We start from the raw sequence: 16,477 nt of genomic DNA on the forward strand, positions 1-16,477 counted from the left end.
GATTTTTTTGTGGGGGGGGGGGGGTGGAAATTAACCTTCTATACACTGCAGTGAACAAGGAAAACATTGTATTATGTACAATTGAAGACCTGGCAGAATAAAATGCAATGTTGTGGTGTGATATTACATAAATGACACTAAACTTCCCAAGTAAAATTATCATTCTACATATCAAATGGACATACAAAGAGATGAAGTACAGCAAGAACTGGCGTAGTAACAATGAGGATAAATTGAGTAGACATAAGTGAAAAAAGTGTCAAAAACCAGAAAAGTGCCTCAGACTTGCAGGATTCTCCTCATGGTACTTGATTTGGTGGATACTTCGTGAAGAATTATTTTTTTATTTTGAAAGCCCAACTATCAGAAGTTGGGCTTTTTATTGATCAACCTAAAGAAAACAGAGTTGTAGTCAAGTGAAACTGACAGACAAAGCCTTGCCTAAAGAACAGTGAGAGTTAGCCTTGCAAGGGCTCCTGGATTAAGCTGTTTCTTCTTCATGAAGTTAAGTTTTAATTTAAATGAGTGATCTAAGAAACAAAAGTTCACTGAGGAGACTGAATAAAGGGTGGAAGCAGATAAAGGTGTGAGATGGGACAAAAGTGTGAAGAAAACTGTGGGAGGGGACCCCAGCAAAATTATATAGCAAAAATAACTAATAACCTCTGAGAATGTTGCTGAAAAGAATTTGAATACAAAAAGAGAAGATGAAATGTACGGATACATACAGTAAGATTACAAAAACATGTAATTTTCCTATGGTAAATTTACCACTGCACATCCTGGTCTAACGATAGTACTGTGGTTCATGGTAAATTTACCGCAGGAAGACTACATTTTTGGTGACCTCAGCTTAAAGCTATCAATCTAAGAATAAAGGCAGTGTAAGCATTTTAGGAGAAATTTGTGTTAAATTTGAAAAAGCCAAGATGAATGTAAAGATAAGAAGAAATTCATAAGAAGAGAAAGCTGTAAAGCCACAAAGCAGTGGGCCAGAGATCTCTTTCAGCAATAAGCTCAAAATATTAGGAAATTGCCTTTGATTATTTAGAAAACCTAATTAACAATTTGATTGAATTGTTAGGACAGAAATTTCATAACCATTTCCACAGTAATTATTGCTTCCTCAGATAAGAAGCTATTGGATATAGCAGGTTTGAATGTCAATTATTCACTTTAATACCATGTGGTAAAACACAGAAATGCTGAAAAAGGGCCAACAAGATAAAGTTCATCACATGGCACAGAATGCTTGTTAAACAGGTGATGGATAGAGTGATCATAAAAAATCCAATTCTCTGTCCTTGTCTGGTTTGAGCAGTACATGCGATTTCAGTGATGCTGAATGAGATCAATAGCACAATTTGTATAGGTGTGACCTGCTCTAATGGACCCAGAATTCAATCCAAAGACAGGATGTCCCAGTGGGGAAGAATAAGGAGTAATGCAATCAAAATCAACCCAGGTTATATCATGCAAAATATATTCTCTATTAGCCACATTCAGGATAGTTCAAATAATCTTTGGAGGTGGACATCTTAGGTGATTATGTGTCCTAGTCATCTTGTGCTGGTGGACAGTCCAAGAGTAGTAGACTAGCACTCTAGTGGATTACAAAGTGAGTAGGAGTCTAAATTATGGTGTTGATACAAAACAAACAAACATAATTCCAGTACATATTAACAGAAGTGTGATACTTGTGGGCTGTAGGAAGTAACAATGTCATTTTCAATGTCAGGAGAGAAGTCTCAGTTAGATAATTATATTGTTTGGGGTGCCATGGTTGAAGAAAGCTGCAGACAAACTGGAAAGAAGCCAAAAACAAGCACCAAGTATGGTAAGTGGGTTGAAAAACTGACCCATGAAGCGAGGTTGAAATGGTTTGTTTAGTCTAGAAAATGGAAGACTGGTGGGAGACAGAGCAGTCTGTAATGTATAAAATGCCAGTAAGAACAGTGGGAAATTTCTTATGCAAATGATAAGAGTCATGCAAGAACATCGAGGGGCTGAAACTCTAGGGGCAGAATGTGAAGTCTGGACTTAAAAAGACAAGAGTAGTAGTGTCACTAGAACACAAATGCAGAAGTAATAAGATACTACATGTTAATTTTTTCTGTTAAAACTGTCTTGGAGAAGGATGGTAACAGATAGGTGTTTATTGTTGTAGTACTGAACATATGTTATATACTCCTAGATTCAGTTGCCCTGTATGTGACTAGTGATTTCTCTGATGCTAATGGCCAAAAAATGAACTGAGAATTACGCTAGTATGCAAGGTATTGACATTTGGCATAGGGAGTTGCGAATAAAAAACAATTATTTGCAGGACCTCAATATTCTTGAAGTTCAACACTCTTTTTCATTAGATATTCAGACATCAATAAATTAATAACAATTTTAACATGGTTAATGAGGATGTTGTAAAACGCCTGGACATAGAAAATAAGCTTGGATGTCAGATCATGAGTAGACTCTAAATTAAGCAGATGAGTAAACAAAGTACATACAAATTTCAGAGGGTCATATTTTGTTTAAATTAAAGGAATTCTCAGCTGGACTGAACAGCTGTGAGACCAGCGCGTTCCAGGGACCTGGAATGTATCCTGTCAATGGTGCCTAATGTTGCAGGAATCTGTATGTTAATAGCAGAGAAGAAAAGTGTTAGAAGAGGTTTGAGATTTAACAGATGACTATCCATCTTCAAAAGATATAGAATAAGTAGACATCTTACAAAAAAAAAAACTGGCAAAAGCACAGAGAAGCAAAAGAACCTGGATCTCAAAATCAAGAAGTGAAGAGTAATAATTAAATGTTGAATAGAGGCTGGAGGGAAATGACTTTTGGCGATAAGGCTTGAAACCAACCTTGCTTAATATTTTCATGATAACTTGGCACAAAATATAGGAGCTTTCTGATGAAAGTTGCCAATAACAATAAACTGGAAGACATTAACAGAAAGGAATGGGGGCATTGTACAGGGGAAGCTGGATTACCTTCAACTCTAGAGTCATACATGAGAAAAAATTGAACACGCTAAAACATTTAAGGCATGAACTTGGTTGTTACTAACAGAAGGTCTGGCCAGAAACTGGAAACCCTATATTTGGAAGTTACTATGGACGTGAAATACTGATGTGTAAAATGTTATTCCAAAATGAAGAGGAGCTTTTAATGGAATGCTGCTGTGCATAAGACAAATGCTGTACTGTGACATACCAAAAAGAGGTATTTCTAACACTAACAAGGAAGAGCTTGGGTCACTGTACAAAGACCTGGCAGTAATGTCTGTGTATGACTAGGTACAGTTTTAATTACCTCTCTCCAAGGATACATAATTAAAACACAAAAGGAGAAGGGTCAGTAGGTTAATGAGAGAAATAGAAAGCATCTCTTAGAAGGAGAACTTCAAAGACCTTGATTTATCAGAGTGGCAAGAGAAGGAACATGATGATTGTCTACAAACTTACCTGAAGAACAAATACCAGTTAGAGGAAAGAAGTATTTAATCTAAATAATAATGCTGGCACAGAAACAAAGAGACATAAATCAGCCATCAGTATGAATGGAAATTAGAGATACTAATTATTAAAACAAACAGGTTCTTGAACTGCCTTCCTTTGGGAGTAACGGGGACAAAGAAACTGTTTTTAATGAACACAGTTTATGAAAGGGACAATAGCACCTAATAGCAGGGATTAAATTTGGTGATCTAGAAAGATCTTTCCAGCCTTGTGTTTCTATGTTATAAAAAAATCATTCCTTTTCTCTATTTCCACCAAGTTAGGATATAAAATGTCCAGTTTCATTTGCAGGTTAGAGAACAATGTCAACTTTCTACTAAGACACTGAGACACTGGAGCAAGCTAGCTAAGAAAGTTTTCAAGAATCACTTAAGCAAATATTTGACAAGGCTTTTCAAATGGCTTTCACTTGGACAGGCTTACAGAATTGGGTTGGTCTTTTGAGGTCCTTTCCAACCCTAAATATCTGTGAGAAAATATAGGCTTGTATCTTTCTGGACTCTGGCTTAGCAAAGCAGCAAAACCCCCAGATTATTTCTGAGAAAGCTGTTGAGTAATTTACACTCTGTAACATTTGGAGATACTTGCATTGGTACATTATTTATTACTTTTACAGTGTGTGAAGTGTTCTAGGAAATTCATAAAGCAAACCAAATTCCCAACAAGTGATCGGAAGTTTTTGGCTTTCATACCTGGGGAGTCTGGTATACACAAAACAAAATATCATTATTGTACTTCACCTTCTGCAGCAGAGAAAATGCAGTTTGGTGTGAGCTCCATTGTAAAATGCTTTTCTTCTCTGAACTTCCTCCCAGAGTGGCAACAGGATTCTGTGTTCCATCATTCTGAACCACTACCAGGGACCATCAATAATAAATTACGATGACGAAAATGGCAAAACATGTATGCACATTGCTGCTGCTGCAGGCTACAGAGATATTATCACTGAGCTGGCTAAAGTCCCGGAGTGCAACCTGCAGGCTCTTGATGTGGATGACAGGTAACCATGGAAACTCTGAAAATGAAATTGTGGCTTCCTTTATATTAAGCTGAGACTAGCTCTGTTTATTCTATAATCAAGTTTTGTGTTTCACAGGCCATGGCCTTGTTGATGAATTGCACTTACACAGTGCAATGTTTCTGTGCTTGCTCAGAAACATGGCAAAGCAGGCCAGCTCACATGTTATCATATCTAGTATAATAACTGCCTAGAAGGAATGTTATTTAACTTGATGTTTCTGGAAGGAAATGATAAGACTATGTGTGAAAGGACTTTGTCACCACTCAACTTCTTTCAATCAAAAGTGAACACTGTTTTCAAAACAATGGAACAGGATCGTACAACTTGAAGCTGGGATCCTGCTGCTATTTGTATGTAAGAAATGGCAATGTTCCCTTGTTGCTCTTAAGATGCTAACACAGTATTTGTATAGGACCAGGAGACCTTCCCCTTGCAGTCTGACAAGGCGTTTGATTCCTTCCACAATCAAATCCCTATTTCTTAAGTGCAGAAGAGTCATCTTCACATACTTTAAATAATAGCATTCTTTATGGAAAAGTGCAATAAAATGGAACAGAAATAAAACAGCAGGGTTCTGGAGAAGTTTCTAAACATCAGGAAAATGTAGTTCAGAAGACTGGATTTCTTTTGAAAGAGGGGCAAAGGGAGTATTTTAACTACACTTAAGAGCTCAGTAAGAAATGACCTCCTATTACATGTTCTCAGAAGGTTTCCATAGAATGTATTATGCTTAAAGAGTGGGAAAGATACGTCACTCACAGTAGACACTACCAAGATTTTTTTCAAACTCTGCTCTGAAAACTTCAGGTACTTCTGCCACTCTGCAACTCCAGCAGTGGAAGAGATGCTGTTATATGGCATGTAGAGGCTTTCTGCCCCTCCATATCTACTTTTTCTACAGCTAAATAGATGCACAGAGATAGATGCCACCACTGGAATGTGTATCAGTGTGGGATAAGTTGATGAAGAATTCATTAAAATGGATATCATGAATCTGGACAAGTAGCATAGGAGCACAGCTCATTAATAGTTTTGATAGTAAATTTATTAATCTATTTTAATGATACTCCCACTTTTCTGTAGGACGCCTTTGCACTGGGCTGCAGCAGCAGGGAAAGCTGACTGTGTGCAGGCACTGCTAGAGCTGGGGATAGACAGCAGCTCTCGAGACATCAATGAAAACACTCCTCTGACATATGCAACATACTGTGGGCACACAGCATGCATTGAGCTGCTGTCTCAGGAGAGCAGGTAAAGCAAAAGTTCATCTCTCGTCACATGTTGCCGCTGACTATATATAAACAAATTTATTTTGTTTTGTATGCCACTGAAGTGTTTGAACCCTGGGTGACTTCTCCTCGGTTCATATGCACTAACTCAGTTCAAGTTTGCCACCAAAATAACAATGTCAGTATTAGTCATCTGCTGAGGACTCATCACTGCAGTCACAGTGCTAGTCTGCCCATCAGGGTTCTGAAACAAGAAGATGTGAGTATAGTTCTTGCTCATTCACCTTTGAGCAGAAAATTTATCTTACAGAATAATTTCAGCATTCAGATATGTGCCTTCCACTTTTTTGAAATCTCTATACGCTATCTGTATGTTTGTGTAATCAGAAAGGCAATAGACTGAACACAAAAGCAGATTTGCCAAATAGATAATAAATAAATTTCAAGTTTTCATCCTCAGGGTAAGGGTTTGGATGTGTTTTCCTAGAATTTTTTAGTTCACTGCCGTGGTTGTCTTTTCTTGCTCTGAGTTTTTTTCTGCTAAAAAGTATAATGCTTTTACCATTGCTTATGATCTTCCTCTCTCTGTGTATTTCTCATGTTTCAGCAGCTGTCATTTACTTTATTTCAGTTCTTCAACTCTGGTAAATGAGCATGCACTTACAAAGACATTTCTCATCATATTTTTTTGTGTTTTCTCCTCATTTCCAGTCACATTGCCTCTCCTTCTCCTCCTCCTCTTTCTCTGCTCTGCCTGACAGAGTAGGTCTAAAATGCTATCAGTTGAATCTCATCTGAAAACCACTACAGCACCACCACTGTAGGTAATTATCTTAATAGATCTTCTGAAACTGTGCTGGACCTCTTTAGTACAGGCCCAGGAGGGGAAAAGGGAAAGGGAAAGAAGGAAAAAGAAAGAAAGGAAAGGAAGAGGAGAGGAGAGAAAGAAGGGAAAGGGAAGGAAGGGGAAGAGGGGAAAGAAGGGGAAAGGGGGAAAGGAAGAGGGGAGGAATGGTGAACTACTGCCTTTGTTACAGTGTTAGCAATGACTGTGCTGTTGGAAATACCATTTTCCAAATATGACATAATACAAAGACCACTTTGTTTAAAAGACCCCAGCATGTTCTTCCTGCTGTTATTGGATCTTGCCTCACCATTAAGAATAACGATTCTGCAGGTGGTAGGTGCTGAAGCCAGAAAAGTTTGTTTCTGGTTTTTTCCCGATAGCTGCGCTGAGCCTACATTAAGATGAATGTAAGGCAAGGAACCTTGTAAGAAAGAGTGAAGTAACACAGTATCAGTTTAAGTCTTTATTAATTACTAAATCAGAGTTCTAATTTTCTGCCTCCTTGAATCAGCCCTCCAAATGTATCTGATCACTATATACACCATTTCATGGGCTAACACGAGTAGCATTTTTTTCATTATTTGGCAATAATTACATCATGTTTTGATTTGTGCTTCCTGTAGATCTGAGCCAGTTCATCAGTTTCCCTCCCAGAACAACAGACTCATAAAGAAAGAAGGACGATTCAGTATGTTGAACCACATCTTCTCTTGCAAAAAGAAGAAAGATGATCAGAAAACCAGTCAGAAGGAGAGAAGCAGAGACCGATATCCTAGAGAAGAGACCTCAGAAGTAGATGACATCATCACAACTTTTGACTGCATTATGGATAAAAGCTTCAATGACATTCCAGACAACTGTCTAACTACCGCTGACTTTAAAAGAAGGAGCACAGACACCAAGTACCTCATTCCAGAAAAGAAGCAACCAGAGTGTCAGGTACTTCTGCCGATCAGAACCCAGAGCCTCCCCCCAATCACTGTGGGCAATTCCTTCTTAACTGTCTCCCAAAGCACAACACCAAGCTTCTCCTGCAGCACCAGCACCCACCATTTTGCACACAAGTCTCAAAAGAGTAGAAGTGAACACAGTTTGCTGGATCACAGAAGCAGCTGCAAAGCTTTGTTGGATGATTGCTGGAACAGACACTCTAACCATCTACTCTCCTACAAAGTCTGTACTAGGACTCCTTCAGACAAACTGATAAATGGCTTAAACTCTGATAGATCTCACCACATGCTTTTATGCCCTCCCCGCCTTCCCTCACTTCCGAGTTCTCCATCAGGTAATTTATTTCTTCTTTAACTCCCAAATCCTATAACCTTTACTGATGTGGCAAACCGTCAGAAGAAATAGGTAAGTCTGACCCATGACATTTCCATTTCTTTCTTATCTTTTTACATTTCTGCTCCCTGTATGTGGTAGCAATGACAGGTATCATAAGGACAGGACATCAGTTCACAGCTGAAGCAAGGTGTGTAGGTGTGGGAAAGAAGAGATTTAAGTGGGTCTGATGAGCAATCAAAAATGCAGGTAGTTAGGAAGCATGTAAGGTACCTGCTTCCTTAAGTACCTCCAGGTTCTATAAGTGTTTTGTAATTGCTTGTTAACAACCTCTGCCATGCCTGCTGCCTTGTGTCTGCATTTAGTCCTGGAACTAGATGAGCAAGGGAACAGTATTGCACTCAAAGCTCTAACTGTGCTGAGAGCTGCTTCTGGAACCAACCAGGTAAGTCCATGTGTGCTATGGTGGATGGCTGTGCACTATGCCACTCCTTCCCACTCCTCCCACCCTGAGTGCCAGCATTTTGGTCTAATGTGCTGTGTTTATAGTTTCTGCAGAGCTGAATTCAGGTTGCTGAATTTACAGAGTAAATGCTTTTATTTTGTGGTTTGGAAATGTAATACAGCAGTAATGAAGCAGAGGATCAGAATTCTGTAGTCAACTCAAAACCAAGGTTTGGCGGGATTTGAGATCTAGTACTTTGTTTGACTTATATCCATGTTTAAATGAATCTGGCTGGCTGCCCTGCATGCTGGAGTTTACTTTAACATATCAGTCTCTTCAACTTCATCTCCTTTGGGAGTAGTTCCATGCCAAAACTAAACACATCTAACATGCCTTCCAACCACTGTAATATCCAATTGAAAATGAAGCAAGCAAAAGCAATCCCCAAACTTACTAAGCTACTTACTAGCATTACAAGGAGTAAATGTTACACAGTAAGTTAATCTACCACACCCCAATAGACATGAGCCATTATCCTCCAGTGGAAAGATGAGTGGACAGAAACCCTGTTTAAGAAGAATCTTCAGTTAGTTCAGGTCACTATCTGACATTGCATAACAGTGCAAACTGTACTGACTCCTAAGGGACCTGAAGGGATCTACAAAACAACAATCTATGCTCACATCTCTAATAATGAGAGTAGAGACAGCAATTTCAGAATGACAGGTCATTCTCCATTGTGCAAATAACGCTCTAGCACCTCGATGTCCCTCTTGTAGCGAGGGACCCAAAACACATTCAAGGATTTTGATTTCTCGTTCAAGGAGAAGCCTCATCAGTGCTGAGTACAGGGAGACAATCAATTCACATTAGTCAAGCAGGATCTGCCTTTCACAAAGCCATGCTGACTGGGGGGAGGTGGGGCTGATCGCCTCGTTGTCCTGTATGTGCGACAGGATGACACTCAGGATGATCTGCTCCATAACCTTCCCCAGTACTGAGGTCAGACTGACAGGCCTGTAATTCCTTGGATCCTCCTTCCGGCCCTTCTTGCAGATTTGTGTGAGTTTAAGTGGTGTAGCAGATCGCTAACTGTTTCCCCTTGGATTGTGGGAGCTTCGTTCTGCATCTCGTCCCTGTCATCCCCTCAGGAGGCTGGTTACATGACGAAAAACTGGTCTTACGATTAGAGACTGAGGCAAAGAAGGCATTAAGCACTTCAGCCATCTACTCATTCTTTGTAACTATGTTTCTCCCCACATCCAGTAAAGGATGGAGAGTCTCATTAGCCCGCGTTTCATTTCTGGTGTATTTATAGGGACATTTTTTATTGTTTATCTTCCCAAGAGAAAAAAAAAAGGCCTGATTCTGCCTAAAGCCCGGTTCTCTGTGTATCAGCTCCTTTAATAAAACTTTCCAACAATAAAAATATTCCTGTACTAGCAAAACGGACTTCCACTGAAGCATGTGAATTAAAAGCTTGTAAGCAGGCAGAAAGTGTCTGACAGAAATACAGTGCACAACCCAGATACTGTCTAACATTTCATCACGATAAAAAGGGTCTGCTTATCCCTCTTCATGCCTATGTGTGTGCTTTAAATCTGCCTGCCCCTATGATTAAAGCTACCTGACTTGCTGTGAATTAGAACTGTATTTACTGTATGAGCCCCAGGGCTTCCAGGTCTCCACTGCACTGTGCCTACAGTCCCTACAGGGATCAGAAGCAAAGTAAGCCTGGCTCCAACTCAGCCAGCAGCACTGTGCAGGCAGCTTTTGCTGAGGAAAGATATTTGCTCGGGTTTTTTCCTGCAGGAGGCTCAGCTGAGGGAAAAAAACCAACATCTGGTCTCTGAAGGACACTGAGGTGTTAATACTCCACTTCTCAAGTCATGACTGTGGGTGTACATATAATTTCCTAACTACTGACTATTCAGGTCAGGATTATGGATATCAATAATCTCAGGAACTCAATTCAAAAATAATTTTTTTCAGCTGACACAGTATTGATTGTTTTCCTGATCAGGCCTTTTATTAAAGTCAGAGCTATATTTTGTGCTTACTGCTACTAAGGCAGCTGGCACACAGATGGGGGTTTTTGGAGGGGTTTTTTTTGTTCTGTTCTGTGCTCCTGGAAATCAAAGATGAGTCAATTTACTAGCTGAGCCTTAGCATTTACACAAAGGGGAGAGGTTGCGGTGGGTAGGGATAAGACTTACCTTACTGTCATGCTACTGTTTTTTTCTCAGAATGACTCTTTTGTCTTGCACTCCATTGGGGAGAGTGAAGATAGACTATTCCAAAAACTACTGTCAATATTGCAAGAGTGCTTGCCAGTCACAGTCCTGGGCTGGCATCCACAAAGCTGGCATTAGTATTTATTGTTTGCAAAATGTACTGCCATCTACTTCTTCCACCGGGGGAATGGTGTAGGTAGATAAATTTCAAGTGATATGGGTAGAAGGAAGCCTGTCACAAATGTCAGGTGGCTCTTAGCACCCTCTAACCAACTGGAGCCTCCTTCTGTCAACGACTCATCTTTTAGATTATTAACCTTCCAGGGCTATGGCAATACTTTATTACAGGTTTATTAAACAGCCCAGTACCTTCTATTTGCTTGAACAGGTAATGTAAAAATAGGCTATCGTTAAGCTTACCTTGGCATAAAGAATATGGTATAGTCCAATAGGAAGAAATTCTTGGCCAGAAAAGAGTAGAGCAAAGCTGATCAGCATGACTGTTTATTTCTCAAACTGAAGTTCTGATTTACAGTGGGACATTCATCGTAACATTTACAACTTTACACAAAACATACCACAATCTGGTTTATCTACCTAAATGCAAAGGAAAATCAAAGAACAACCTGTAAAGAATGTCAGTAAACAAAACAAAAGGCAGAACAGTCCTCATTTTATAATCATGAAATTGCTTCCTTTCTATTTCATCCAAAAATAAATGCCGTCATAAATATGCTCTTGGAGATGACAAAGATGATGTCTCAAAGAAAGAAAAACATTTTTGTCTGTTATGTGGAGCAGATAGAAAGGAAGAGCAGAAGAATCCTTTCACTTGGTGCCAGAATTTTTAGACAGCAAGGATACTTTTTCAAGCATTTATATCAGCCTTGCAAACATGATTATGCTTTGTACTGTTGTTTTGCTGCCGTATATCTCCATTTATGAAATAAACATATCTCTCAATAGAAACAACAACCTCCCAACATCAAAGCCATAATGATACATACATAATAAGCCATTAGTTCTTACCATAAGCATCACTGAAACCAATATAACTCTAATTGAACTAACGGAAGCAGCAGGCTTTATTCTCTGCTATTTTGGAATTGATATATTTATTTCTTTGTGCTCAGGGAATGTGATGTCTACAGAAGAAATTTACCAACTTGTACAGCCACTTTTTGATCACCCTGGAGAAGTGTTACAGACTAAATAGAGTAAAACAAGGGAAAAGGAAACCAAAGTCTGTTTCTAGACAAAGCTCGTCCATAAGAGATTCTTCATGCTTTAGTCCAATACGCATCAGCTTTACCCAGGGGATCCAGTAGATTGACCTGATGGCTATCAACTGCAGTGGTCTTTGGACAGAATCTTGCTCCATGCTGAGCTGAAGGCTGCACTATAGCATGGGGGTTTGATAAACACCATTATCACAATTATTTTCATATGGTAACAGGTTACTTTTTTCTTTCACAGGTAAAAATTTTCAACAGATGTCGATAGACCAACCCAAAATAAAAAATCTTACTCCTGTACGGAACAGCCTAGCTCCCATACCCAACCACTGTGCTCACAAAAGTAAGTACAAGCAAGTGTCAGTTACGATATCACACTGTGTGCCTCTGTCTCTGTTATCCGAGAGCTTGTGAGAGGCTTCATGTTTCTATTTCACAGCAGCATAGAATGGCTGAGGTTGGAAGGCACCTTTGGAAATTGTCTAGCCCAACTCCCACCCCTGTCCATAGAGAGATCACCTACAGCAAGTTGCTCAGGATCTCTGTCGTCCTTCGCTGGACTTGCTCCAGTATGCCCATGTGTCTCTTGTACTGGGGGCCCCCGAACTGGACACAGCACTCCAGATGTGTCTCACCAGTGCTGAGTAGAGGGGAAAAATTACCTCCCACAATCTGCTGGCAACACTTTTCCTTATGCAGCCCAGATGCTGTTGGCTGTCTTTGCTGCTGATCATGCTCAGCTTGCTGTCTGTCACAGCCCCCACGTCCCTTTTCAGCTGTTTGATCTTCAGCATGTATTGGACAGGGAGTTAATCCTTCCCAAGATCAGGACTTTATATTTCCCTTTGTAAGAGTCATGTCTGTCAATTTCTATAGTCAGGTCCTTCTGAACAGCAGTGTACCCATCTCCTGTATCGGCCACTCCTAGTTTCCTATCATTTGCGAACTTGCAGAAGACACACTCTGCCCCATCGTCCAAGTCACTAATGAAGATGTTAAACAGTATTAGCTCCAGTAGCAACTTTGGGGGTATTCTACTAGTGACTGGCCCACCTCCAGCTGGACTTGGTGCTGCTGATCACTTCACTTCTCTCCGATGAGTTTCATAGAGTTGGCCTTGTAGAAGTGATATACGTCAATACAGAGGAGAGTTTGGTTCTACATTTTGTTTTTCAGAGCAGAGGTGACTAGAATTCTCACAGACGAGGGATTTTTCACTCTCTGTTTCACTCTTGATTGCATATGCCTGTGACTCTGGTAACATTTCACAGGGGACAGGACATGATGTAACGTGGTGATTTACAGGATATAAAAAGATGGATGACAACACCCTAATGACTGCATAGCAGAGGAAGGTTGGATTTGTGAGACTAAAGTCACGACAAGTAATGACTCTTCTGCAGACAGCATAAAAAAAATACCATGACGCTGATTTTTTTTTTATCCTTTTGATAGCAAAAATTCAAGGGAAGAGGATTAGAACAACTTCATCAGGTTTCCAAAAACTTTTGTCATTTTCTGAATATCACATAGGTGAAAAGATGTTCTATCTGTTGAAGAAGAGCAGATAAGCTGGCTTTTACATGGGGATGGGAATCATTAATTTCTCTCACTCTTAACAGCGACTCGTTTTGGTAGTTTCTGTAACCAGGAGCTAAAATAGAGGGACTGAGAGAGTAGCAGCCTTTTTTCCCCTCTGCACTTTCAGCCAGCTCCTCATTGCCAAGACAGTAAGAAGCAAGGTCCCAAAGGGAAAGCCTCACCCCACTCCCACAACTCTGGCAGGGTGTCACAACTCAGTGAGAGTCCCAGGCTGGATGCAGCCAGCAACTGGGGTGTTCTTCACATACGAACACTAGCCCTACTCCCAGCAGTGTCCTCCTCTCACATTCTTGTGCTCCACTAAGAGCAAATCCCCCAATGTATTTTGGATGAGGATTTGCAGTTTACTATTTCTCATCCTGCAGATCAGTCAGGTCCCAAAGCATTCGCATTCCAGAGCTAAACTCATTGTCTATTTAAGATCTGGGTTTCAGAAGCAATTCCGCAGCTATAACAGTATTACTGAAAATGAAACGGCAGAGGTAGTGTTATAGGTAACATCAGATTGGGTAGGGGAAATACATAATCCTGTACTGCTCTTGCACAGTAAGAGAGGAAGAAGTACGAGATAGGTGGAATACTGAGGTGGTATTTTCAGTCTGCCCAGAGGAAAGAAAATAACTAAACGGCTTTCAAAACTCTAGCTCCAAGTCTTCTGTTTTTAAGCTTTCTACTAATGTTCTCTGTGTCTTCTAGACAAAACATAGTTCCAAGCAAAATCCCCCCCCAAATTATTTCATAATCACTAGTGTTCTCACAGTAATTCATACAGCCAGGATTTTAGTGCTCATCTCATGCCAAAAAACTGTTTTCAAATAAGATACAATTATTACAGTTAATAATCATGGTTTAATTAACTAACAGAGAACATTTATTCAGGTGTCAGTACTGCTTGATCAGTTCAAGCCAATAACAGAAAAGCAAAGTCATTTGCAAAATAGATTACATTTCTTCTTTGTTAACACAAATTACACATTTGATCCTGGAGCTTTCCAGATAACTGTTTCAGAGCCAAGATCTCACTCATCCTTCAACCAGCCCTAAAAATATTTCTGTCCTGGACACAGCTTTTATACAAGCAAAGGACTCTAGCAGCAAAGTTCGAGTGTAAATATTTGTGTTTCTCTAATATGTTCTTTACACGAGATGTGTGTTAAAAACATGCAACAAAGCCGGGGGGGTAGGGAGGGGGGGTGAGGAGTGGGGAGTGGGGGAGGAAAGCAATGAGGGAGCTAGGACAATAAAATAAGCATAAATTAGAAAGAGAACTGCAACTACTCGGAGATTAACAGAAAGAAGAAGGGCGATGAAAAAAAGGAAGAGATGTTTTAATCTCTAAGCAAAATAATTTTTTAAAAAGTTAGAAAGAGGATAATAGGAAGGAAACAACAGCCTAGGAAACGAATACTTGAGTGACTTCCAACCATAATTTATAAACTCCCACCCTCCAGATGCTCCCAGGGCCAAAGAGGTCCCTCTCATGGCTTCTTGAGTAGTCTCAGCACAGCCTGACATCCCTGTTACTCTGCATACTGCTGCTCCACCCCCAGCTCACCCGTGCCATCTCATCACGTGACTTTCCCAGGGACCCCTGAAAAACAGGCTTATATCTATCACACAACACTCACACAATGCCAGAATAATTTTCCAAACAAATATGGGACTTTTAGACAACTCTCTGCTGCACTTGCTTCTTTATGTAGCTTAGGAGGTCTGAAGCCAAAGTGAGACTATTACTTGTTGAACAGAAGAAAAAAAAAAAAGATCTATTTCTGCACATCATTTGACAATATTTTCTGGGGATCGGTGGTTGGTTTTGCTGCTACTCATAATGGTTTGAAGTTTATTCTTTCCCAAGTTAACAGCAAAGGATTCCATGAAGCACCCTCCTCTCTGCAGAGGGCCACAGTGGTCCACTGCTTGCAAAAGGAAGAAAGTCTAAGAGCCATCCCTTCTGCTGCAGTACATACTCCTTGGGCAATGCCTCCCTAACAACCTTATTCTTGCCTTCACTGTTTGTAGTAGCAGCCATCCAGGAGTCACTATGGAGTGGAAAAGGCTTCCTGAATTAGTAGCTCTTACTGTATCACTAGGCCTTCATTAGCTGACTCTGCCCTCTGAACATGAATAATTAGTGGTGCTTTTGCTGTGTATAGCTTTTGGATGTAGGGCAAACAGCCTTAAGGGTTGTGCCTCTCACAGACTCCAGTGCTGGGTCCAGGCTCGTGTGTTTCAATACATACACTAATACCAGTCATTCCATTTATTATTTCAAAGCCACCTGTGTACCAGTCCTGAAACCCTTATCAAATATCCTAAACCGAGTACACTGTGCAAGACTAGATGGAAAGCATTGATGTTTGGATGCTGGTTTTTACTTCTTTGAATAGCATGGGTTTGTGATAGCTACCTGGTCACGGGGTGAAGTTAAACCACCTTGCTTTTGCCCTACTTAAACTCATCATTAAGGGCTTACTTAGTATGTAAAGTATTCTGTAGATGGTTTACACATGTGTAAACATGAAAATATGTTTGTGCTCCAAAGAGGGAAACAAGTGGGCTTCTCAATATACATTTGGTTTATACAACCAAATTTCAACGAACTCAAAGTATTCTACCATGTGTCAGAAAAAAAATTATTGTATTTAGCTTTGCCTGTTCACAAATTCAATAGAAATTAAAGCAAAGTATTAATGTTTTGGGGGGTTTTTTCATGGAAAAGAGAACCTTGAATACAGCCCATGAATTACACCACATTGCAAAGGCCAGGCAGCTCTAGTAAACACTGCCTGCTCAGGCCATCACAATTTGAATTGTACAGACATTGCAATGAAAAGAAAAATGAATCTACCAATTTTTAAAATCCTCTCTGTAAAGATTCTGCTTTGCCCCAAATAGACACCTGGTAAGTCTTAGAGAATTACTGTTCCTGATAAATAAATAATGAATGATGAAATGAGTATATGGCATATGGTGCTGGGTAACGTGTCAAGGAGAGTTTCAGCCTCTTTTGCACAACGTATATAGAAAAAAAAAAAAAAAAAAAGCAAAGTTTTTCA

At 39.9% G+C, this 16,477-nt stretch overlaps 1 protein-coding gene across 1 annotated transcript in view; it reads left to right on the plus strand.

Annotated features, from left to right (window-relative positions):
* ANKRD55 (ankyrin repeat domain 55) overlaps positions 1-16,477 on the plus strand; it is a 47,331-nt gene that overhangs the window by 26,575 nt on the left and 4,279 nt on the right. The window contains 5 exon segments of the mRNA XM_010142212.1: positions 4,337-4,521; positions 5,626-5,793; positions 6,535-6,537; positions 7,242-7,903; positions 12,058-12,159. Coding sequence (XP_010140514.1) covers positions 4,337-4,521; positions 5,626-5,793; positions 6,535-6,537; positions 7,242-7,903; positions 12,058-12,159 — 1,120 coding nt within the window.

Source organism: Buceros rhinoceros, unplaced genomic scaffold (assembly GCF_000710305.1).
Source record: "Buceros rhinoceros silvestris isolate BGI_N320 unplaced genomic scaffold, ASM71030v1 scaffold1018, whole genome shotgun sequence".
Lineage (NCBI taxonomy): Eukaryota > Metazoa > Chordata > Aves > Bucerotiformes > Bucerotidae > Buceros > Buceros rhinoceros.